The 24,840-nt window shown below is 36.7% G+C and overlaps 1 protein-coding gene and 1 pseudogene across 1 annotated transcript in view; one reads left to right on the top strand and one right to left on the bottom strand.

The window, feature by feature from the left end:
- Window positions 1-11,687: 11,687 nt before the first annotated feature.
- PIGK (phosphatidylinositol glycan anchor biosynthesis class K) overlaps window positions 11,688-24,840 on the top strand; it is a 122,013-nt gene continuing 108,860 nt past the window's right edge. The window contains exons 1-3 of the mRNA XM_043575306.1: window positions 11,688-11,837; window positions 15,121-15,174; window positions 20,996-21,087. Coding sequence (XP_043431241.1) covers window positions 11,745-11,837; window positions 15,121-15,174; window positions 20,996-21,087 — 239 coding nt within the window. The 5' untranslated portion in view covers window positions 11,688-11,744. The remainder of the gene's footprint in view (window positions 11,838-15,120; window positions 15,175-20,995; window positions 21,088-24,840) is intronic.
- On the bottom strand, window positions 23,758-23,854 carry LOC122482270 (annotated as a pseudogene).

Here is a 24,840-nt window from a genome sequence, read left to right as displayed (position 1 = left end):
CGGGCCAGTTTGCCCCGCTCTAGTCTCCTGTGCTTCCTAGGTGCTAGGCTGGGGTTCAAAACCCCATGTCTTAAATGGCCCTGCACCACACGGACCCTGATCTGGTTTAGCATCACTCCACCCTGCTGATAAAAGGCCTTTGGCTGGCACCTGCAGAGTCTTTTGTCCTTGGGGAGGCAATAAACCTCTTGCCAAAGTACTTGAGGAAGGGGACTATTCTTTCTCAGGGCTCCCCTTAGATCGCTGCAGCACCCTGGGCCCAGCTCCTTCCTCCCCAGGAGCTGGCACATGGCTGGCTCCCAGCTTAGCTCCAGAGAAAGTTGTGCATTTTTGGAACTTTTGGAGTTTCAGCTGCTAAGGCTGTTTGCAGAATTAGAAACTGGCACTCTCTGTATTTTTCATTCCCCAGTCTGTGGTCCAGAGAGGTTTTCCTCTTGTGCTAACTTGATACTGAAGCCTTCTCTCCTTCTCTCCCTTTTGTCTGCACAGAAAAGTTTCCCTCCCCTCTGTGCCTATGCCATTTTATCTCCCCCAATTCACATACACATACCTCAGTCCTACCAAACTGTCTTCGTCCAACTGTGGAGATTTTTTTGCCATTCTGCAGATCGATTACTTATGTGTTCCAAGTGATCTGATCTCAATACAGCTGTGTCTGAGGGATGAGGAAAATCCCAGTCCCTACTTCTCTGCCATCTTAACTCTTGTTAATTTTAGTTTTTAATTTTTGTTTTAGAGAGAGAGAGCATGCATGAGTGGGGGAAAAGGATAGAGGGATGGAGAGTGAATCTTAAGCAAGCTCCAGGCTGAGCATGGAGCCTAATGTGAGGCTTGATCCCATGACCCTAGGATCATGACCTGAGCTGAAATCAAGAGTTGGATGCTCAACTGAAGCTACTCAGGTACCCCACTGGCTGAATTTGTAACCACTATTCCATAAGAGACTCAAGAGGCCAACAGGTAGGCCCTAGAAGTTCTATGTTCAGCTTTAGCCTCCATAAATAGTAATTTGTGGTGGTTATATGTAAGTAAGATTGGTAGGTTCAACCTAATAAATTTAACAAATAAAAGTTGAGAAAAACATTTCTCTTTCGAGCCAAGACTGATCTCTGTCTTGGGGACCTTACAAGGGCTTCACATTAAGTATGCTCCTTAGACAATAAGCAAATTAAATGTGCTGTTAAAGCGTGCATAGAATCACATAATATTTGATGACAGCTGAAGAGATTTTACTGCCAAAACCATTATTAAAATGCAGTATTTACAATATTTTCAAAAATCTCCAAGGGAAGTAGCTCATAGCCTCCTGAAAAAACGTTATAGTCATGAGGCACCTAGGTGGCCCAGCTGGTTAAACGTCCAACTTCTGCTCAGGTCATCATCTCACAGCTCGTGAGTTCCAGCCCTGTGTTGGGCTCTGTGGTGACAGCTCAGAACCTAGAGCCTGTTTCAGATTCTGTCTCAGTCTCTTTCTGCCCCTCCCCACTCATGCACTGTCTCTCTCTCTCTCTCTCTCTCTCTCTCAAATATAAATAAACATTAAAAAAATTTTTTAAACACTATAGTCTTGAATTTCTTTCCAACGTCCAATCTAAATCTATCAAATTGAAATTTAAACCTTATTTTCCTTAAGTATAAACGATGAACATTTGCTCCTCTATATACATTCAAGGAAACTACCCAAAATGCTGAGTATAACTCTGCAGGGACATGATAACGCTACGTCAAATTCAGTCATTACTGGGAAGAATTTTTTTTTACTGGTGAAATATTTGATGAGTCTCAAAGAATTTGTCAGTTGTTGATGAATCTGTCAAATGTTGATATAAAGCTAACACAAAGGTCTAGGTAATGAATATATAGTTATGTACATGAATATGAATATGAATATGTACTTATGGCCCCCGTGATTCTGCCCCTTCTTCTTTGCTCACCCAATCTTGGCTCCTTTTTTGGAAGCAATGTTACCAGCCACCAGAGATAAGTAGTGCTTGATCTTTGCTAGTCCTATGAATCCTGTATCTTTTTGTTGGGTCTGGAAATGGGCATGTGACCAAGCCCTGGAAAAGCACACTTAAGGGAAAGCCTGCCAGAGGCCACTAAGATTGTCTTCCTAGATATACAAGGATATGATATTTGGAGCTTCAGCAACTGTCCTGCTACCATGAGAAACAAATAAGAATCCCAAAGCCAATATGCTGAGGTGGAGGATCAGGACACATGCTTCTTGAAGAAATCATTGAGTTTGCAAACCAACCTTGAAACTACCTTTCAGTGGACTGCTTATCTTACCAGGTAATTAAATACCTTTTTGTTGTTTTTGAGCAAAATCATCCTTTTTGTTGCTTTTGAGCAAAATCATCCTTACTGATCCAGTGCTTAAATGTTCACGGAATGAACAAACATTGATCGTGATAATCATCACAAAACAAACTGTTCTTTGTTGGTCTCTATTTCTACAATAGAAGAAGTTAAAAAAGTAGAGGAAATAATGAATGCAGATAGCATAATATCAAAAAAATACTGGTTATGAAAATAGCTACATTAGATCCTGTTTATGACTGCCATAACAAATTACTGCCAATGAGGTGCTTAAAACAACAGAAATTTACTCTCACAGTTCTGGAGGCTGAAAATTTGAAATCAGGGTTGGCAGGACTATGCTCTCCCTGAAGTCTCTTGGGAAGAGGCTTTCCTTGTCTCTTCCAGCTTTTGGTCGCTCCTAGCAATCCTCTATGTTCTGCAGATACCATCTTTTGGGACTTTGTTCTCTGTGTGAGTCTTTGCCTCATCTTATAAGGACAAGTTATTTGATTTAGGGGCTGATCCTAATGCAATGGTCCCTCATCTTGATCTTTATCTTGATTACATCTGCAAAGACTCTTTCCAAATAAGGTCACGTTCTGAGGTTCCAAGTGTTCACAAATTTTGGGAGGACACTATTCAATCCACTACAGATACTAGATGTTTTACTTATTTCATCGACAGCAGGAATATATGAACTCTAAATCTTCCATTTGCTGTAACATTCTCATTAATATCTTTATTTGGAGTCTCTCCTATTTGCATTTTAGCTGGTATAAATCTGTTACAAATAACATAGCTTCTCATTATGTCATTATTATGTCAGTTCTGCTCTATGATACATTATTTGTTGAACATATGTATCTTTTTGCTGATTCTCTTAAAAATTTTTTTTTAATATTTATTTATTGTTAAGAGACAGAGAGAGACAGAGCATGAACAGGGGAGGGGGAGAGAGAGAGGGAGACACAGAATCCGAAGCAGGCTCCAAGCTCTGAGCTGTCAACACAGAGCCCGATGAGGGCCTCAGACCCATGAACCGGAAGATCATGACCTGAGCTGAAGTCGGACGCTTAACTAATTGAGTCACCAGGGCACCCTTATGCTGATTCTCTTTAAGGGATATTACCACTCAAAATGTTACAGACACCTCAGGGACTGAGAAGAAAGCAAGCAAACAAAAACGATCACTTAAATAAAATTACAGCATTTTACTTATTTAGCAATTATGGTGGCATGGTATTTATTAATAGACTCTACTTTTCTTCCTTTGGGTTTTTCTAGATATGTTGATCTTTAACGACATCATTAAAGCATATTTATTATAGAGATGTCATTCTCCCCTTTCCCCTTCCAAAGCTATCTCAAATTATAGTTTGGAAAATATTCACCTGGAAATTATAACAGAAGATTCTAATTTTGTTGAGAAATTTGGAATTCCAATTTGTAATATCAAATTATTTCATTTATAAAATTCCTTTCAGGAAAATTCCTTTAGTGATATATTTTGGTGTTGATTTAAAAATAACTTTTGTCCTTTGTTCTTTCACTTGTGTTCCTTAATTTTGATATGATAAAAATAGAACTTCAACTAGCAAAGAAGCTGGTCTTATTTCCCTCAAGGTCAATGTTAAGTGCATTTCACGAGTTCTCCTTGGTAGATTGACTATCAAAAGTAATAAATTTAATAGTTTCCTAATGTAAGCTTTGGACAAGGAGACTATTTAATCATTGTTTTATTTTATCTTTTTTTGTATAGTGGCTTTAATTTATTAACTTAAATATTTTATTCGACTGAAGTATTTAAGAGAGAGAAAGAGAGAGAAATGTCTGATTGTTAAACTAAATTCACCTAAATCAATCAGTGAACAGAGCATTTCTAGCACTGAGCAGCTTTTGTTACCAGATATAAAGAGAGGGAGAAATGTGAATTATTCCTCTAAAAACCACTAAAAGAATTCATTTTTTATGAAAATAAAAGTGACATTTGCTCTTTGTAGAAAATTGAGAAAATTGTATTTCCCATTTCTTTCTGGCAAATTCCCATTTATCCTTGAGTTCTAAGCTGAAGTAGCTCAGAAAAGCATCTCCTGATTAGGTTAGGCTGCCCCCCTACACAATGTCACCTGTACCCGTCCTTTGTTGAGCTTACCATGACATAATTGATTAATAATTTGTGTAATTATCTGTTTAATATCTGCCTTCTTTGCTATGTCTAAATTCTGTGAGGGTGGGGATTGTGTCTACCTTTTTCCCATCTGCATCCTCAGGTGCAGTTCTTAGCAAATTCTCTAGCACAGAGTAGATGCTCAATGAATAACTGTTGACTGAATGAATGGATAAAAAGAACATCCACAATATTATTTACTTTTCCTTTTAATGATTTTTTAAGTTTATTTATTTATTTGTTTGTTTAGAGAGCAAGAGAGCATGCACGTTGGGGAGGAACAGAGAGAGAGGGAGAGAGAGAATCCCATGCAGGCTCTGTGCTGTCAGTACAGAGCCTGACATGGAGCTCGATCCCACAAACCATGAGATCATGACCTGAGCCAAAATCAAATGGAACGCTTAACCAACTGAGCCACCCAGGTACCCCTTAATGATTATTTTTATTTAAGATGCTATATAAATCTGTGATAAAACAAAGAAGTTCAGCTCATACTGAAGAATGGAGAGTAAAAGCCCTCTAAGACCCCAGTATTCCTTCTCAGGTCTCCAGGAGATAACCACTGCTGATAGTTTAAGTACCAGTAGTAGTTTCCTCTTGTTGCTGTAACAAATTGCCATAAAGTCAATGACTTAAAAGGAAACAAAATTACTATCTTATAGCTCTGGAGAAGTCAGAGGTCCAAAATGGGTTGGTAGAGTTGGGTTTCTTTTGGAGGAGCTAGGGGAGAGTCCATTCCCTTGCCTTTTCCAGCTCCTAGAAGCTACTCACATCTTTGGCTCGTGGCTCTTCATTACTCTGACCACTGCTTCTGTTACCGCATCTTTTCTTCCCTCTCTTGCCCTCCTCTTGTAAGTACCCCTGTGATTACGTTGTGCCCACTCTGAAAATTTAATATAATCTCCCTTACTCAAGAACATAGTCACATTTGCAAAGTCCCTTTTATCATGTTAGGTAACATATTCACAAGTTTTAAGGATTAAGACACGGACATTTTGGGGGGGGGGGAATTATTATGCCTACCATAGTACCTTTCTAGCAAGTTTCCCTAAACACACAACTCCTTCCCTCCCCTCCACACAACTCCTATGTCTCCCTAAGAGAGGCCTTCCAGGATGTCAGTATGTCCCATACTTAATTAAACACAGTGTAATAAAATATTTATTAAGTCTTCTTGGGACTTCAGAGAATCTCACAAGATGTTTATTGAATAAAAGCAATATACAATTGAATAAAAATCAATTGAAGAAAAGCAATTGCACTTATAGGAAATTTTCAGCTCATGAGGAATTGAACTCTAACAATCGCTTTGTATCTACAGAACCAGTGGCTTCTTGATTGACAAGAGATGATTACACTACTAATGAGATATCAAGTTTTACATCACTAAAGCATTCAACCTGACTTTCTGTCCAGGTCATTATGGCATTTTAATGACAACACAGGATTTCCAAAAATGAGACTTTGAAGGGCAATTGCTCTACTCTTGCATTGAAGCAATGTTATTATGAGTTAGTTCTGAAGCTAATGAGAAGGTCATGAGATGGAAATTGATTATAGAAGGACAACAAACTATTATTAAATGGCTCACTGGAAAGAGGGAGGAAAAGTATTTGAAGCCAAACTGAAATGGAATTGAAGGTGGTCCAATATCAAAATCAGGACTAGGAAATGATACAAATACACTGGAAAGAAAGTCCTTTTGCTTTATTTTAATTGATTTTTTCGAGTGTATTTTATTATATATCTAATTTCCTTTTATTGAATTTTATCTTGCCCAAAGAAACATTTTGACTGTCAGATATAAAATGCTACACACATCAAATACTTGTGGTGCTGATTGCTATAGCAAACAGACTTGTCCGAGGCAATTAAACTATATATAATAAAAACCACATTACAAAATCTCTCTGAGGGGCCATGTTCTGATCCTGATTAAATGTATCCTTTCTACTCATTTTATTTTGTAACAGCATTTATTTAGTAGTCACAAAAGTATTTATAGTAAGTTTATGCAAGTTTGTCTTCCAATTATTCTGGGTAAATATTTAAACCAGACCTCACTTGTATATGAACCCTAAACCTGGTCCACTTCCTGTGATACCTAAGTTAAAAAAAATGGCACTACTGTGCATTCAGTTGTCCAAGTCAGATATGTAAAAGTCATCCTTGAAATTGTCCTCTCTCCTGCTTTACAAATAGAATCCATCATCATGTTTGTTGTAATCTTAAAATTGTAATTGGTTTTCTCTATTTTCATCATCTCCACTCTTACCACTCTGGTCCAAGCTACCATTGCCTGGACTGTAGCCATGGCCTCCTGAATGTTCTACCTCAGCCATTCTCACTGAAGCCAGCATGATTTTTGCCATTCTGAGGCTTTCCTTGACCTGACCCCCAAGGCTTTAAAGGGAGGTGACACCTGCTTAGCAATGCAGTTTCATCCTGTAGCATTCTCTCTTTTGTTCTTTGAACTGCAAGCACAAGGTTATTCAAAAAATTTCTCCATAGCTTCCTTCTCCATAGGTTGTTTATAAGAACCATTTCCTGTCTTGAAAGCTCTTCTTTCCCCTCTAGCTTTGCCTCAGTAACTCATTAATTTCAGATCAGTCCATATCCTCAGGGAAGCCTACTCTGGGTTTTCTTACAAGGTTGGGTTCTCTACTAGGAACTCTCTTTTTAGATTTTTACATTTGTTTAAATGCTTCTACTGTTAATGTCTGTCTCCCCTAGACTGTAAGCTTCAATGAGAACAGCAACTTGCTCTGTTTTTGTTCTCTTCTATTGCCCATGACTAGCACAATGCTTGGTTCATAATTAGTGCTTAATAAATATCCACCCAGCAAATGAATAACAAAATGGTGTTCTTGGTGTAGACATGAGGAGAGAGAAAAAGGTAACAAAAAAGAAGATATGATAGGTGCATAGGTAATAAAAGAGAGCAAGAATATACACTGATTGGGGTGCCTAGGTGGCTCAGTTGGTTAAGTATCTGACTCTTGATTTTGGCTCAGGTCATGATCTCATGGTTTCTGAGTTTGAGCCCCACATGAGGCTCTATGGTGGCAGTGCAGAGCCTGATTGGAATTCTCTCTCTCCTCCTCTCTCTCTGACCCTTCTACCCTCTCAAAACTAAATAAATAAACTTTAAAAAAAGGAGTAAATACTGATATAACACTTGAATCAATGGAATCAATCTGAGTTATCACCTGATTGAAGAACAATAGTAACAGCATGGATAGACTTTGTGGTGAACTCACCATGAGGGTCAAGCATAAAAACTTTTATTAGAGAAGCCATGAATGTGTGGGATGTGTGTGATTTTGATTTGAAAATCAAATGCTTGTTTTCTCTTTTATTTGCTAAGTTAAGTCAATTATTCTCTAAATGAGTAATTGAATTGAATTCTAGTCTAAATGTAGACTCTGGTTAACAATTCTTTTTTTTTTTTTAAACAGAGATATAATTGACATAACACTGTTATATATTTAGGTGTATAGTTTTCTCCTAGTGGTGAAAACTTTTAAGATCTACTCTCTCAACAACTTTCAAATATACAACACAGTATCGTGGTTGTGTGTGTGTGTGCGCGCGCGTGCGTGTGTGTTTAATGCAATGCTGATTTTATTCCAGCTAAATAAAGCAATGTACAAGCTACCTGGGCAATAAGCTTAATTCAAGGGGCAAAAGCCAAGAAAGAAGGATTTTTCCTGTTTGTCTTAATTATCAGTCACTGCACCTCCTTTTAAAACAAAAATGAAACAAGAAAATCTTGCTGTCAACATTCTTAGTATTCAGCTGTAATATAAGCTGTGAAAAAGAAATACAAGACATAATATTGCAAAGGAAGAGACAAAAAGGTAATTTGAGGATAACAGCATTATTAAAAAAATAGAAAAGCCAAACAATCTGTCAAACAAGTTTTAAGTAATTTTAATGATTGAAATAATTAAATAATTCTTAGTATATGTGCTGCCGAAGCGAGCACAATAATTAAATAATTCTTATTAAAATAATCAAATAGTACTTGCACAGAAAATATTATCTGCCTATCAGCAATAACTGATTAGAAAACATAATATTATAGATATTACCTATTTATAATTATTGTATATTTATTTCCTATATAATGAAAAAAAATCCATTGAGAATAACAGCAAATGTTAACAGGTAGCTTAAATTAGGTATCTCTGGCTTATAGTTCTGCTAAGAAATTCAAAAAAGGAAACACAAATAAATGTGAGTTCCATATTCCAGGATGAAGGACTAAATATGATAAAGATGTCAGCCTCTCTCACATTATTAACAGATTTTTTATAGCCCCATTAAAAATCCAAATAGTATTCTTTTTTTATAACTTGAAAAAATTATTATAAAATTCACCTGGAAAATTACCAGGTGAAATCATCAAAGAATTTTGTGAAAAATTAAATACAGTGAAATGGCTAGCCATAATGGCCAAATATCAAAACATATTAAAAGCAACAATTATAATAGGGAAAGATAGGATAAAATAGGCAGAGAGGGAAAGATTAAGACCTGAGGTCCCTGGGTGAGGAAAAAAACACATATTTTGGAACAATGCTGGGAGCATCTGACCACAGCAAACCCCCTTGAACATAAGGTTCCTCTTGAGAATGTAACAGACACTACTCCTCCTCCTCAGGTTCCCCTCAGGAATTTGAGAATCAAAATACTTAACTAAAATAAGTAAACCATAAAACTTATATCATATGAGAGATAGTATGACCATAGTCTGACTCCTCACACAATGGAATCGAGCCAATCAAGAATGGACAACCCAGCACCTAGTTATCAAGCCAATTAAGGGTATAACCTGAGAAGGAACAAGGGGGAAGGGAAGGAGAAGTTGAGCAGGACCTTATAAAACAAAGACCCTTATCTATATTTGCGGGCATTCACTTTCAAATGCCCCTTTTCTGTAAAGAGAGTTTTCATACTATTCTTACTTTCTAATCTTATACTCTAATAAATTTTTGCCTGCTGCTCATTTTGTGTCCTCTTCTTCATTCTTCGAAGTGGTGAGACAATGAATCCTAGGTATTGAGTGAGGTAAAGAATCCTGCAACACAATGATTAAAATAACATGGTACTAGCCCCCCAAAAAACATATATTTTAATTGAAGAGAACAGAAAGGTCAGAAATACTGTATTTCTGTGGTGCCTGGGTGGCTCAGTAGGTTGAGCATCTGATTTGGGCTCAGGTCATGATTTCCCAGTTGGTGGGTTCGAGCCCTGCATCAGGCTCTGTGCTGACAGTTCAGAGCCTGGAGCCTGCTTCGGATTCTGTGTCTCCCTCTCTCTTTGTTCCTCCCCCACTTGCACTCTCTCTCTCTCTCTCAAAAATAAATAAAGATAAAAAAATAGTTACTGTATTTCTTACAAGTGTTTAATTAAAGAATTATTATGAGTCAATGAGTAAGGTAAGCATTATGCAGAAAATTCTGTTGGATCATGGAATACCAATTTTGATAAAAGTAGTATATCATTACAGCAATGGATTCCCAGAATCATGTCTCCATTTCTATACCCTTTTGCCTCTAGCTATGGACACACTACAAAGTTTTGGGTGGTTTGTTATGCAGCAATAACTTAGATAACGTCTTGTAGCATATACTAAAGTATATTCCAGATAATTAAACAATTAAATATAAAATCAAAAGAAAATAAAACTTGATTTGAGAACTGAATGAACTTATGACATTTCAGGTGTAAGACATTCTGGTAGTATGCTAGCTTTCTTGGCTTTACAAGGGAAAACCTGAAATTTGATTACCTAACATTAACCATCTCACAAACTACAATAGCAAAAAAAACGAATGGAAAGAGAGACAAGAGGCTGGGAAAAGCAATAGCATAAAATATGGCAAGGGTTAATGTCACTGCTTTATAAATATATTCAAATTTGTATGTAAAACAAGGCTGTGAACAGAAAATTTACATCAGAGGACATAAGATAGTTTATAAACACAAGGAAAGACATCGGATCTTGATAGCAATCAAAGAATTAGAAGTATAATAACCTTGAGGTAACATTTTAAAACTAGGAATTTAGAGGGAAAAAAATGGTATAATTTGGTGTTAGGTTGTATTTTGTTGGTACTGCCAGTCTGTACTCTTTGGAAAGCAACATTATTGATGGGCACTAAAATTTTTGTATATTTTGACTTAAAATTCCTGTTCTAGGAAAATTATCCAAAGAAAGTAATTCAACAGAGGTGCCTGGGTGGCTTGGTTGGTTAAGCGTGGATTCTTGATTTCAGCTGTCATGATATAACGGTTGGTGAGTTTGAGACCCACCATCAGATTCTGCGCTGACAGTGTGGATCCTGCTTGGGATTCTCTCTCTCCCCCTCTCTCTGTCCCTAGCCCACTCTCTCTCTGTATTAAAAAATAATAAATAAACTTAAAAAAAAGAGAGAATTCAACAAATGTGAAAAGTCAAATGCACGAAGGTATGCTTTATAATATTACTTTTATAGTAAAACATGGAAACTTCGTATTGTCCAATAGAGGGGAAATTACTTGTCAGAAGCACCAGTAAGGGGTGAAGTTCCAAGTTCCCATTAAATGTTAAAATTATAAAGATCATGAAGCAGCATAAATATGTTTATGTGATACTAGATGAAAATAATTTAAAACTGAATGCATACAATGAACACAATGGAACAAATAAATACACATGATCTTATCAAATCCTCAGATTCTCTTTGAAGTACATTTTGGCTCCATAATTACAGAAGAAACAACATAAACAATTTCTCCATGTTCAAGCTTTTAATAAGTAATAGACCTCAAGTCTGTTAATTGCAGCACCCACCCATGTTACCGATTAATACAATTAATCATTTTTTTGTGCCCAAATGCTTGCTCTTCCCACCACACCCTCCTTCATTTATTCAAAGAATTGGCAGCACTATGCAGAATAGGAAATAGCTTCTTAAAGTTTATGGGATCAGAGATTTTTCTCCTTCACTTTTCAGACAATTTTTAAATGTTATACCTATTTTATAATACAAAAACGGAAAATGCAGTTAAAAATAAAGAATCAAATTCTTCTTTCAACTCTGCCCCAACAACCCGGAAACTTGAACTCTGTGCCAGCGCTGTTTACTAAGGGCCAGGGACCGGCCGGCATCAAGGAGGTGGGGCTGGCGTCGCAAAAAGAAACAGAAGGCATGCAAAAACCCGCGGCGCTGCTTTACGGCACTCGCTCCGCCTCTCCAGGTGCGGGCGGCGGAAGCCGGGAAACATGGTGGCCTCCTGCTTTCTTCGCAAGTGTTTGACTGCCCTGGCAGGGTTGTTGCTCTTGTCCTTCGGCAGCTTGGCCGCTAGTCAGATCGAGGTAGGAATCAGGCCCTCCGAGCGACAGGGCCCTGGGAGGACAGCTGCCTTCTGGCTGTGAGCGCACCAACAGATAACCCGACTCAACAGCAGCAGAGGGAAGCATCAGCCTCTTACTAGGCTGACTGGGCTGTGGGGAGGGTGTCGGTCTGTTTCGCCCTTTTAAAACGACGAATTTAAAGAATCAAATCTTAGGAGACGGAGGAGGGCCTGATCCATTGCTCCGACGAGTGTGTGGTCGGTCCCTAGCAGTTGAAATGAAAGCACAGGAGTGAAACACCTACTTTCCTATTAAACTACAACGCTCCCCTTTGACAGGAGTCACATGAGTACGGTGTTTTATTTTTGGCTTACAGGAATTCTGGCCTTTTATAAAACTTTTGCTCTCCCTAGTACTCTGACAATACTTGAGGCCAGTTCTACAGTCTAGATCTGTGGTATCGTTGTCAGACTTGCATATCCTGTTGGCTAAGGGGCCGAGATAGCACACATTTGAAAATCTGTGTCCAAAGTTTCATCTTCTGCCTAGCCCACCTCCTATGGGATAGCTACTAAGTCAGAAACGTGTTTTGATTTTTTAAAAATACCCCCCCCCTTTTTTATCCCACATTTTGATTAACACTAAATTCTACGTTATGAGCTTTAAAAATTGCTTTCATCTTTCCAGTTCCACTGGCTTAATGCGGGCCCTGGCCATTTCTTGCCTAGACTATTGCAACAACGATCTTGTTTCCCTCAGGCTTCCAAAGGCCCTCACTTAGATGTTAAATTAGTCTTCATAAAATGCAGATATAATGGGGTTGTTCTTCTGATTTAATCCTTCCAGTGTTTTCCAGAGGAAAGTCTAAACATCATGATCTGGTCTCTGCTCACTTTTGTGGTCTTCTTATTGGAGCCCATTCTTTCCAGCATTTAAGTGTCCTGAGTTTAGACCAGTGGATTATAAACTTTTTGAATACATACCTCCCCAGTTGAAAAAGACACAAAGAATGCACCCTCTGTCTATATCCATGAATTACTACTAATCTATATATTCAATATTTATAAGGCATTTTTTAATGTACTACAAATATAAAAAGAAGTTCTGCTATTTTCCTCCTTTATTCTAATGGATTATCGTGTGTACTTCATTTTGGATAACATTACTATTACTTTTTTGTAGTTATATTGTTGTTGTGCTTTTTCACATTACCATGTTTTATAACCTCTTGTTTATTCTGTCCATTTACTAAGATGAAGTAGAAGCATAACTTCTGTAGAGTCTTTCCTTATCCCTTGTCTTTGTTTATACTGTTGTAATTTGTACACTTAGCTAATATAGCACTTATCGTTGTAATCCATATATGCTTTATAATATCTATTATTCCATCATCTTTCACTTAAAAGTGCAATAGCTCCCTAACTGGCCCGGCTCAAGTCTTTCTTCCAGTCTGTTTTCTAAGCTGCAGCCAGAGTAATTTTTAAAAATGCAACTCGGATCATGTATCCATAAACACCTTAATGTTTCTTGAGGATAAAGAAACATTTATCCTCTCTTTCTCTTTCACAGACTTCTAGTAGTGCTAATCTTTCAGTTTCTAAAAACCTTTAGGCTCCTTTCTGCCATTAGGGTGTATGTTCCTTCTGTCTGGAATTATCTTCCCTCTTCTCTTCATCTTTTGGGTCCTAACCTAAATGTCACTTCTCTAGGGGAAACTTCCCTGACACCTTCCCACTTCCCACCCCCCGAATCAGGTCAGGTCAGGTCTCTCTAGGGGTCTACTGTACTCTTTCATGATACTGTGTATCTTATCTTGGTAGAATTCATAGTTTGCCGTCATCTGCTTAATGTGTGTCTGTCAGATTGGATAGTAACCTCTTTGAAGGCAAGTACAATGACTATTTTTGCCCATCATTGTATTGTGAGCGTTCAGGACAGTGGCTGGCACATGGCACCCAATGAATGTGATGAATGAATGAATGTTACATTGCAGTGTAATGTGTTTGCATGCTTCCTTATTGAACTCTGGGATTCTTCAGAGAAAGCAGCATGTTATTTAGTGATTTTTTATATCTCTATACATTACATGTACATGGTACATGATAGGTGCTCCACTCATATGTAGAATGAATAACTTTGCAGTGCGTATATTGTCTAAACAATCACAAAAGAGTTTTGCCATAACAAAATTTTCACCAAAGTCTTAATAATGTAAGAATTTTCAGCTAGAAGGGACATTTGAGATTATTGGGTCAACTCTTACTTCCTACATGAGGAAAGTCAAGTCTAAAGAGCTAAGTGACTTACCCCAGTCTCACAGCCATGTGAGGGATAGGACCTGGGCTAAAGCCCACATCTTCAAGTTTTTAAACTAATGCTTTAATCCATTGTAGCACATTTTTCTTTAGCATCTAGGCAGCTGTTGAGAAAGGTTTAAAAAAAATTGTGTGTGTGTGTGTGTGTGTGTGTGTGTATGACACATTTGAGTGAATTTATTTTATTCTCCCTGCAGTTTTCTTGCCAGCTGAAAATTAGAACAGCTAAAGTTAGTTATGCAATTTCTATGTTCCAGTCACCATTCCTACCTTCTGTGTGTCAGGTAATATTACTATGGGCACAGAGAAGCTTTCCTAAGCTTTTACAGCTTGTAAATAATAGGGCCCAGATTTGAATCCAGGAAGTATGACTCTTTTAGTAATTAATACTGGTTGGTAGTAGATCTGGGATCATTAAGGTTTATATTCACTATTATTTTAATATATAATAAACATAGTGTTCCTTAAGTATCTGGATATTATTGGATATTGAGGTTTTTAATGTTCCACAATGGCAAATATAGTTCAGACTTTAACAGATTAGTGAAATGGTACATGGCAGCATGCTAGAGAATGTACTCAATCAGATGTAGTGATGTGTTCATATAAAGTAATTGGAAGCATCTAATACAGAATAGGAGGAAATAATTAATGAAACTTCAACAAGAAGCGTATTATTAAGTGTATAATCAAGGCATGAAAATAAGTCATTCACAATTTGAAGACTGAATTGAAAAACTAGAAGCTGAGGAATGAGGAAGGGCTGGTTGTGTTCAAGATACATTGTTTAAAAACGAGCAACTCCCTCCACAATGCCCCCAACAAAAAAAATGAAACTTTTGTCCTTCATAAGGTCAAATACTAGAACCTTTATAAATTTGCATAATGATAATTTACTGTCATTGTAACTGTAAAGACTTCATGAATCTTAACTTTTTTTTCTCAGAAATGTGGCTTTTCTAATATATTTGCTATTATTTGACTTGTAGGATCAAACAGAACAGTTCTTTAGAAGTGGGCATACAAACAACTGGGCTGTTTTGGTAAGTATGTAGCTATTCACATTAGATACGTGTCTGAGAAATTTTGTGAATCAGATTTTTGAAAAAGAGTTTTTATTTTCTCATATCTTATAAAAAATTCCTTATTTTGATTTGGCTATATTTTAAGTTGACTGTGTCAACTAATAATATTCTATGCCTTCAATATATTGTCAAGTGGTGATGTGTAAATAAATATAAGAATAAATTAAATACTATTGTTAAAGGAAATATTTTATAAAATATAGAATCATTTTAATAATGGAAACTAGTAATTGTATTTCTTTTTCCTTTTTTTTTTTGAAGTAGGCTCCATGCCCAGTGTGGGGCTTGAACTCATGACTCTGAGATCAAGTGTTGGAAAGTCTACCTCCTGAGCCAGCTGGATACCACTGTATTTCTTATCTGTAATATTAGATACTCTCTACTTAGGTTATTTTTTTAGTTATCTTTTTTTTTTTTTTTTGTCTAGAAAAATAAATAATCATTGTAGAAAATTCAAATTATACAGAAAAGTTTAGAAGAGGACAGATTAGGGGCACTTGGGTGGCTCAGTCAGTGAGCATCTGACTCTTGATTTTGGCTCAGGTCATGATCCCTGACCACAACCCTGGGATCAAGCCCCTCATTGGGCTCTGCCCTGAGCATGGAGCCTGCTTGAGATTCTCTCTCTCTCTCTCTCTCTCTCTCTCTCTCTCTCTCTCTCATTCTGCTCCTCTCCCCTGCTTACACTCTATCTCTAAAAACAAAAAACAAAACAAAAAAGAGAGAAAAGAAAAAAAAGATTACTTTTATGTTATGTGAATCTTAATTTGAAAAACAAGGAAGACAGAGAAAATACCTTCAAGTCCCACACATGCTGGCATTAACATTTTGATGGAATTCTTATAACCTTCTTTCCCTTCAAATATAAGCATAAAGATAAATGATTTTAAGTTACAGGGGTCATCTTATCACTGTTATTTTGCAACCCAGTAGCAGTATATCTTGGAGATCTTTCCCTGCCAATAAAGAGATGCATAATCATTTCCAAAGGCTGTATTATTTTCTATTTTAGTAATAGAATATTATTAGAAAAGAAAATAAATATTTTCTATTTTAATGTACCAGAATCTCTAGTTCATGAGCATTTAGATTCTAAAGTTTTATTTTAAACAAGGCTATGTTGGGTAGCCTTATACATACACCTTTGTGAACTTGACTGATTTTATCTTTAGGATAAATTCCTAAGCCATAAGGCTAGGAAGTTATGGAACATAATTGCTCTTCAGAAGTGCTTTACCTCTTTTTTTCTAATCCCAAGACAACTCTGTATTATTAACTTTTGCCTTTTCTCTTTGATTGCTGGGTAACAAATTAAATTGTTTTAATTTGAATTGTTTTGATTCTTAGTAAGGTTTGTTTATTGGCCTATTTTTCTTTTTTGTCCTTTTTATTTTTCTTGGTGTGAATTACCATCTTAATTTATCTGGATTTATAAATTTGTATTTTTAATTTTCCTAACAGAATACATGTATGGGTGCCTGGATGGCTCAGTTGGTTGAGGGTTCAACTCTTGATTTCAGCTCAGGTCATAATCCCAGCATCATGGGATTGAGCTGTGCATCAGGCTCTGTACTGAGTGTGGAGCCTGCTTGGGATTCATTCATTCATTCATTCTCTCTCTCTTTCTCTCTCTCTCTCTCTCTCTCTCTCTCTCTCTCTCTCCCCCCCCATCTGCCCCTCTCCCTGGCCCTCACTCTCTTTCTCTCTAAAAAAATAAAAAACAAAAAATAGAATACACATAATCAATTTTGTTTTTCCTGTATTTGGAAAGTATTTGGATAGTAGTTTCTCTGGGGGGGATTTATTTAATGACATTTACATGATTAGAAGATAGAATAAATTTGACTTAATGAAAAAAATGTATAGAAGAGTTGACTGAAAGAAACATTGAGGAAATAGAGAGGCAAGAAAGGAAGCAAATTTTTGTGAAAAAGGAAGTGGGGGGCAGATAACAGTACTGCATTTCAAAGCCAGTAACTCATGTTGGGAAAGGAGGAAAACTGAGCACCATGAATTGTGGGATTTCAGATGAAGTGTAAAGGAGGTGGGTGGAGGAATTCAACTGAAATGCAGGACAAACATGTAAGATTATAATTACCTTTACTAAGGCCAAAGGAAGACTCTTAATGTCTGGGGCCTTGTAAGATTGAGAATAGTTTCATTAAAGTATGTAATTATCTACAGGTTGCTAAAAGTAAATATAAGTGATTATAGTTGCTATACATAATTGTATTGTGATTAAATGGGACAGCCTAATGTGGGTTTATGGGTTATTTTATTGTTCTCCAAGAAAGAACACCTCCTCTATACTATCCCTCACAAGAGATTTTATGAAAGAATTGAACAAAAGCTGATTAAGATGAGGAAACAGGTTTTTGGTGACCACTTAAAAGAGGGGAAAACTTAGCAGGAGGCAGGTCATGATCTACCAATTTGAGAGGATAACTTGCTCTACAGGAAACCAAGGGCTCTTCAATGACTAGTCTTTCCATGGGAATTCTTTAAAAAGAGAATAACTGCCTATGTGTAGACAACTAATTGCCAAAGGGCTCATCCTTTAGAATATGAACCTATTAGCTTATACTGCACACACATGGAGGCTTTCCTTGTCTGGGAAACCTCTGTGAGCCCCTCTTCAATTGCACTAACTTGGGTCTTAGATGAGAAATAGAGAATGACAGAATTATTACAGAGCATTTCACAACAATTGCAGTTTCACATTGTGTGCGATATTTCACACATTCACTCAGACTTAGTAAAGTGAGACTTCAGTGAATTGTGCTTTCCTTTTTTTAAATGTTTATTTATTGAGAGAGGGGGGAGGGACAGAGAGAGAGAGAGAGAGAGAGAGAGAGAGAGAGAATATGCCAAGCAGGCTCTGCGCTGTCAGCTCAGAGCCCAATGCAGGGTTTGAACCCATGAACTAAGAGATCATGACCTGAGCCAAAAATCAAGAGTTGGATGCTCAACTGACCGAGTCATCCAAGCGCTCTGAATTGTGCTTTCTTAAATGGAAAATCATGAAATTGACCAGAGTCAAGTTGAAAGTACTAAGCATGCATTTTTTTCAGTGGTACATCATTCATATTTTAAAAATACATATGTTTTCCTCTACCAGTTTGAGTTAATTTGTTTTTCGTCTTGACTAAATGATCAGAGGTAAATGGAATGCCCCTTTGGCCTTATACTATGACTGAGAAACTTTTGCCACCAGAGGGAAATACAAGGAAAATTGGATTCCATTTTATTTTCAAGACCTGCTTTGAGTAAATTATTTTTGCTTCTGTTTAATAAAAAAATGTTATAATGATAATCCTTACCCATGGTTTAAAAAAAGTACAGTGAGGAAGGGTGTAAACTGAAAAATCATTGTACCCCCTCTTACTCCCATTTTTATTCTCCATGATCGCTATTATCATTTTCTTGTGTATTCTTTTAGAAATTTCCAGTGCATATTATTACATTTATGTCTACCTCTCTGTCCTTTTCAAAAGACTAATGGATCATATCCCTTGCTCTTTTACCACTGGCTTTTTTTTTTTTTGGTATCTCATTTTGAGAATATGAATAATTTACATTAAGTTGGTATTACCTGGTCCCTTCTCTTTTGCCACCTTAATTTCATGTTTAGTAACTTGCTGGTGAAAACGAGGACAGTTTCTTAGGTTTATGCTCATTAAATACTATAATAGCTGAAAAAAGCCTTTTGGGTATGGTAAAATGCACTGAATATAGTGGTGTTTATTATGACTAATGCAGATATAAATTATTTAAACTATTTCTGCTCAAGTTAGGGAATATGTATTGATCTCTTGCTACTAATGGGTAGTGATTTTGTTTCTAGATTTTTGATTTCAATATTTGCTAGAATAGGCAATGTCATAGTGAAAATTCTTGAGTACATATTTTTGCGTACTTACATAAGCTAAATCAAAAGGTAAATATTTGGGGTGCCTGCAGGCTCAGTTGGTTGAGCGTCTGACTTCAGCTCAGGTCATGTTCTCATGGTTCGTGAATTCTAGCCCCACATAGGACTCTCTGTTGATCACAGAGCCTGCTTGGGATCCTCTGACCCCCTCTCTTACTGCCCCTCCCCTGCTTACCCTTCTCTCTCAAAAATAAACATTTTTTAAAAAAAGATAAATATTCAAACTTGATATATGTTGCAAATTACCCTCTTAGAACGGTTATTTTAGTTTGCATTCTCAACAGTAGGATATGAGTTATTCATTTCCCCTCACAATAGCCAATACCATGCATTGTCATGGACTTTTACTTATCAATTCAGTTTATGTTTTTAAAATTATGATAAAAGTTGAGCATCTCTAAGAGTTATAATGTCCATTTTGAATACCTTTACTATGAAATGTTTTGCTCTCCTTTTCCCATTTTTCAAAATTGGGATGTTCACTTTTTCTTGAGCTATAGTTATTCAAGTTAAAAAAAATTTTTTTTTACATTTATTTATTTTTGAGAGAGAGAGAGAGAGAGTGCAAGGGAGGGGCAGAGAGAGAGAGAGAGAGACAGAATCCAAAGCAGGCTCTAGGTTCTGAGCTGTTAGCACAGAGGCCGACACGGGGCTTGAACCCACGAACCATGAGATCATGACCTGAGCCGAAGTCAGACGTTCAACCAAATGAGCTACCTAGGTGCCCCTAGTTATTTCAAGTTTTTCATTTCAGTTAGGACTTTATGGTATTTTTGACACATGGAATTTTACATTTTAATGTAGTCAAAAATTTTAGTCATTTCCTTATTGGATTCCAGGTTGAAAATTTGTTTTAATAAAAAAAAATCTTGAGGTTCCTTTCTGTTTGCAGGGGCAGGAACATTTATGCTATTCTCAAAGCTGTCATTATACCTACTAATCGCAGAGGCATGTGGTCGGAGGTAGGGTGGGAGCTTGGGGGGTAGTTATGCTTCCTTTGGAATGGATTTTCAAGAGGACTGATTTTTGAGACATGGCATTAGATTTTTCTAGTACCGTTGATATCATTTTTAGGAATCAGTTTATTTTTTTTAATGTTTTATTTTTGAGAGAGAGAAATAGCAAGTGGGAGAAGGACCGAGAGAGGGAGACACAGAATCTGAAGCAGGCTCTGGGCTCTGAGCTGTCAGCACAGAGCCCGACGTGGGGCTCGTACTCACAAGACTGCGAGATTATGACCTGAACTGAAGTCAGACGTTTAACTGACTGAGCCACCCAGGCACCCCCAGTTTTTTTTTTTTTTTTTAATGTAAAACTTGTTTGGATTGTTTCTCGTTATCTGTTCAGTTCATAACTTCTTTATGATGTATTCTCTTATATGCATATAAAATTGTTTTGTATGTTGTCTAACATTTTTCATAACTAAAAATAGGCAACAATTCAGAGTGAAAGGAATATTATATAACCCAAGATAGTTAATTTTCTTTCCTATTCTGTGAAGAGATTATGGACATTGCCTTTGATTGTAAAGAATTTAACCTTTTAGACATAGGAACATTATAGAATCACATAAATTGCGAGTAACTAAGTTGATTCGGTATTTAATTAAATCACCCAAAGATTTGTTTTCTCTTGAACTGAATGGTCTTTTTATTTAATAGCAGTTATGAAAGACTTCTCTTTAGAGGGATTGGTTTTATTGGCAATTATTTATATGCTTTGCTGTTTGTAAGCCTAAGTTATGATACACTCTTTTTTTTAGGCATCTCTGAATCCTACTTAAAGAGAAATAATTCTGTAATCCAGTGGCTTATTTTGACTCCTAATAATATGTTTCTTTTAATTCTTTAGGTATGTACATCCCGGTTCTGGTTTAATTATCGACATGTTGCAAATACTCTTTCTGTTTATAGAAGTGTCAAGAGGCTAGGTATCCCTGACAGGTAAGAATTCTTAATAAAGCTTAACTCTGAACCTCAGTGAAAATTACCCTTGGACAGTTGTTACCATTTTTGCATTTTTGTGTTGCTTTGGAAAAGGTAAAGGAACCTGAGGTATTTTTTTATGTTGTTAGAGCATACCATCATTTATAAAGAGCTGTTACTTAAGATCATAATGGCAAATTATATAAAACAACAATCAATACTAAGGTAAAAAGATTTGGTAAAGTATAATTGTTTAGTTTCATTTATTATTAAATGCTTTAGTCTGGGTTTTTAATTGTAGGCAACAGAAGACAATTTTGACTAATTCAAGTAGAAAAGTAATTTACTGAAATCATATTGATGAGGTCACCAAATTGCTGAGAAGGTTGTATGTAGCTGTAAGTCAGGAACATGTTAGGCTAGGGAGCAGAAAAGACATCTGGAAATCATGGCATAAAACCATCCAGTAATGGGACGCTGGGGTGACTCAGTTGGTTAAGCATCTGACTCTTGGTTTTGGCTCAGGTCATAATCTCACAGGTTTGTGAGTTTGAGCCCTGCATTGGGCTCCATGTTGACAGTGTGGAGCCTGCTTGGGATTCACTGTCTCCCTCTCTCTGTGTCCCTCTCCCACTTGCATGGCCTCTACCTGTCTCAAAATAAATAAACTTTAAAGAACAAATTAAAAAAAAGCAAAAAACAGTAACAATACTGCTGCCACAAATTGCTGGCTAGACTCAGCTACTGCATAGCTGCTACCATTACCTTTGGAAACTTAACGTTGCTGCTGCTGTCTGCTGCTAAAATCCAACCTGTCCTGTCCTAGGTTGTTACTATCTCTAGCTTTTAATTTAGAGTTCTTGGTGGAAATGTCATATTGGCAGAGCATGGATTAAGTGCCTGTGTTCATGCTGATGAGGTGACAGGAAGAATGACTGTATGGCATTGTTAGCTTCTGTAAATGGAGATGGACCCTGCCTTCTATAAAGACTCATAAAGTGAGGTACAGTATTTCCTAATTACATGAGGTAGTTCAGATACCAGGCAAAACCCTGCGCCTCCACCCCCAGATACACGTCTTCTCTACATTTCATCTGTCAGATATGATAGAGCTGTTTCTGCTACCACCAATAGCTTCTACTAGTTATAGAAGGAACTGCAGTCAGTTCAGTTATTTGGGTTTGATTTATTTAGTCCTGTGTACCTTTCTACCTTTGAAGCAGTATAGAAAGAGTTTTACACCCAGACAGATCTGAGTTTGATATCTGGGGTTAGTGATGATTTTCGTTAAGTGACTTCATCATGCTAAGCCTGTTTCTTCAGCTATTCCATGATGATAATAGTACCATCTTTGCAAGATTCCGATACTTGCAATAAAAAGCAAATAGAGATACATGCAAAGTGCTGCAGGAGCAAAACGGAAGCAGTGAGTGACTCAGGAAACAAAGATAGAGTACATTCTCTGTAAATAGATCATGTTAGCCTAGGAAGCTGACAAAAAGTATAATTTAATTCCTGTATTTCATTTGAAAATTAAGGCAACTCGATAGTATTACCATTTAAAAAAGTACATTAAGTCTGAGAAAGAATGGTTTGCTATATTATTCTTGTAATTAGTGAATTATAATTTATTAATTGGTTCTCCTCTAATAGGGCTATGTGGTTAGTCCTTTGGCTTTGATTGCTGTTGCCTCTATACCCTGTGTGCTCCTCCAGGAGTTACTATGCATAGTTTGGCAATAGTTACCACTTTGATAAATGAATCTTTGTCTGGTCTCTAGGTTATTATGATATGTTTAAATGGTCCAAGTAAGATTTAGAAGGACTTTTAAAAAATAGAATATAACTGTAAGATGTGTTTTATATACTATAATTGGTAGGTTTGTGCCTGGGTTTCTGAAGGATGTTCTTTAAAGGCTTGTTCCTGTTTCACGGGGTGCCTGCGTGGCTCAGTCGGTTAAGGTTCCGACTTCAGCTCAGGTCATGATCTTGCAGTTCGTGAGTTTGAGCCCTGTGTTGGGCTCTCTGCTGACAGCTCAGAGCCTGATGCCTGCTTCTGATTCTGTGCCTCCCTCTCTCTCTGCCCCTCCCCTACTTGCATTCTGTCTCTCAAAAATGAATAAATGTTAAAAAATTTTTTTTAATTTAAAAGCTTGTTCCTGTTTCACATGATTACATATCTACCTCTGTTTATGATGTCTTTTTGGGGGAATGAATTGAGGATTTAAACCATTTATTATTTTATAAACAGATTAATATACAATATTCAATTTGGCTTTTAGCCTATTTATGGTGAGTATTCTTAGTTATGGAGAATATTACTCTTATTAATGACTTATCTTACTTTACTCCTACCTGGGATTAAATATGAAGATATTTCTGTGGTGCTTGGGTGTCTCAATCAGTTAAGCATCTGACTCTTGATTTTGGCTCAGGTTATGATCTTACTGGTGGTGGGATTGAGCCCCATGTTGGGCTTCATGCTGTCAGCAGAGCCTGCTTGGGATTCTCTGTCTGTCTGTCTGTCTGTCTGTCTCTCTCTCTCTTTCACCCCTCCCCCGCTTTCTCTCTCTCAAAATAAATAAATAGACTAAAAAAAAAAAGATATTTCTAAGTAAATTCTTTAGAAAGTAACAAATTATTATAACAGTTTAGAAACTTAAAATCATTAAGAAGAGTTTTTAGTTTTAAAACTTGAATTTCATTTGTGTGTCATCCTTGCACAGGGGCCGTGCTAATCTCTGTATCATTCCAATTTTAGTCTATGTGCTGCTGAAGCAAGCACTTAAAGCTTGAATTTCAAACTACAGTTTGAATTTATTTTTATACAGTATGTAACATTTTTCAGTTAAGAAAATATTATCATGACTTCTGTTCATTTTCCAGGTATGCATGCTGAGAAAAATGAGTGGTCATTACATTTAATAAATACTATGAGTAGAGCTCTGTTTTGTTTTTGTTTTTTTTCATTTGTTTTTCAAAGCAGTATTTTACCTTTGTCTTGAAATGCAGGGTATTTGTATTTAGTTTTCCCATGTTCTTCAGTAAGAAATTAGTTCATGTCACAAGTCATTTGCTGAAATACATGACACAGGTGATTGCCTTTTATTTTGGAAGTTCACATCGATTGCATAGGTCCTGTTTGAAACATAACATTAGTGATGTCACTACTCTTGTTCTGATTTCTTTCTGATCTTCTGTCTGTACTTCACACATTCTGGCCATACTGAGCCATTCTCTGTGCCTCGAATGGTTGTCAGTACTTCTGGCTCACTACTACCAAAACCTGGCTGTGATTCTGAATCTCTTGTGGTTAAAAATATAGGTTTCTTGGCTCCACCCCTGGTGATTCTACTTCCCTAAGTCTTAAGTGAGGCCTAGATATCAGCTCTAGATGTGGTTCAGATGCACAATCAAGTTTAGGAAGCACAGATTTAATTTATACCTGACCTTCCAAATTCACATTCATACTTCTTTAAAAACGCATTTCCTGACCCCCTTCTTTGCTTCTGTGGTATCCTGTGTATACTTTTATCCTAACATGATTATACCAGTTATAGTATGTCTCCCTCATTAGATTATAACTCCTTGAAAGGACTACGGATTATATTTTATTTCATTTTGTACTTCTAGCGTCTAGCACAGTGTCTGACACATAGTATGTTCTCAGTAGGTATTGAATAAGTAAATAAGTGACTTGGAAATATTTTATCAGTCAGGCAAAGCACACACAAGTTTGTACTTCAAAAATAAAAACACTTCTGTTTCCTA

The sequence above is a fragment of the Prionailurus bengalensis genome, chromosome C1 (genome assembly GCF_016509475.1).
Source record: "Prionailurus bengalensis isolate Pbe53 chromosome C1, Fcat_Pben_1.1_paternal_pri, whole genome shotgun sequence".
NCBI lineage: Eukaryota > Metazoa > Chordata > Mammalia > Carnivora > Felidae > Prionailurus > Prionailurus bengalensis.
This window is presented reverse-complemented; position numbering and strand designations above follow the sequence as displayed.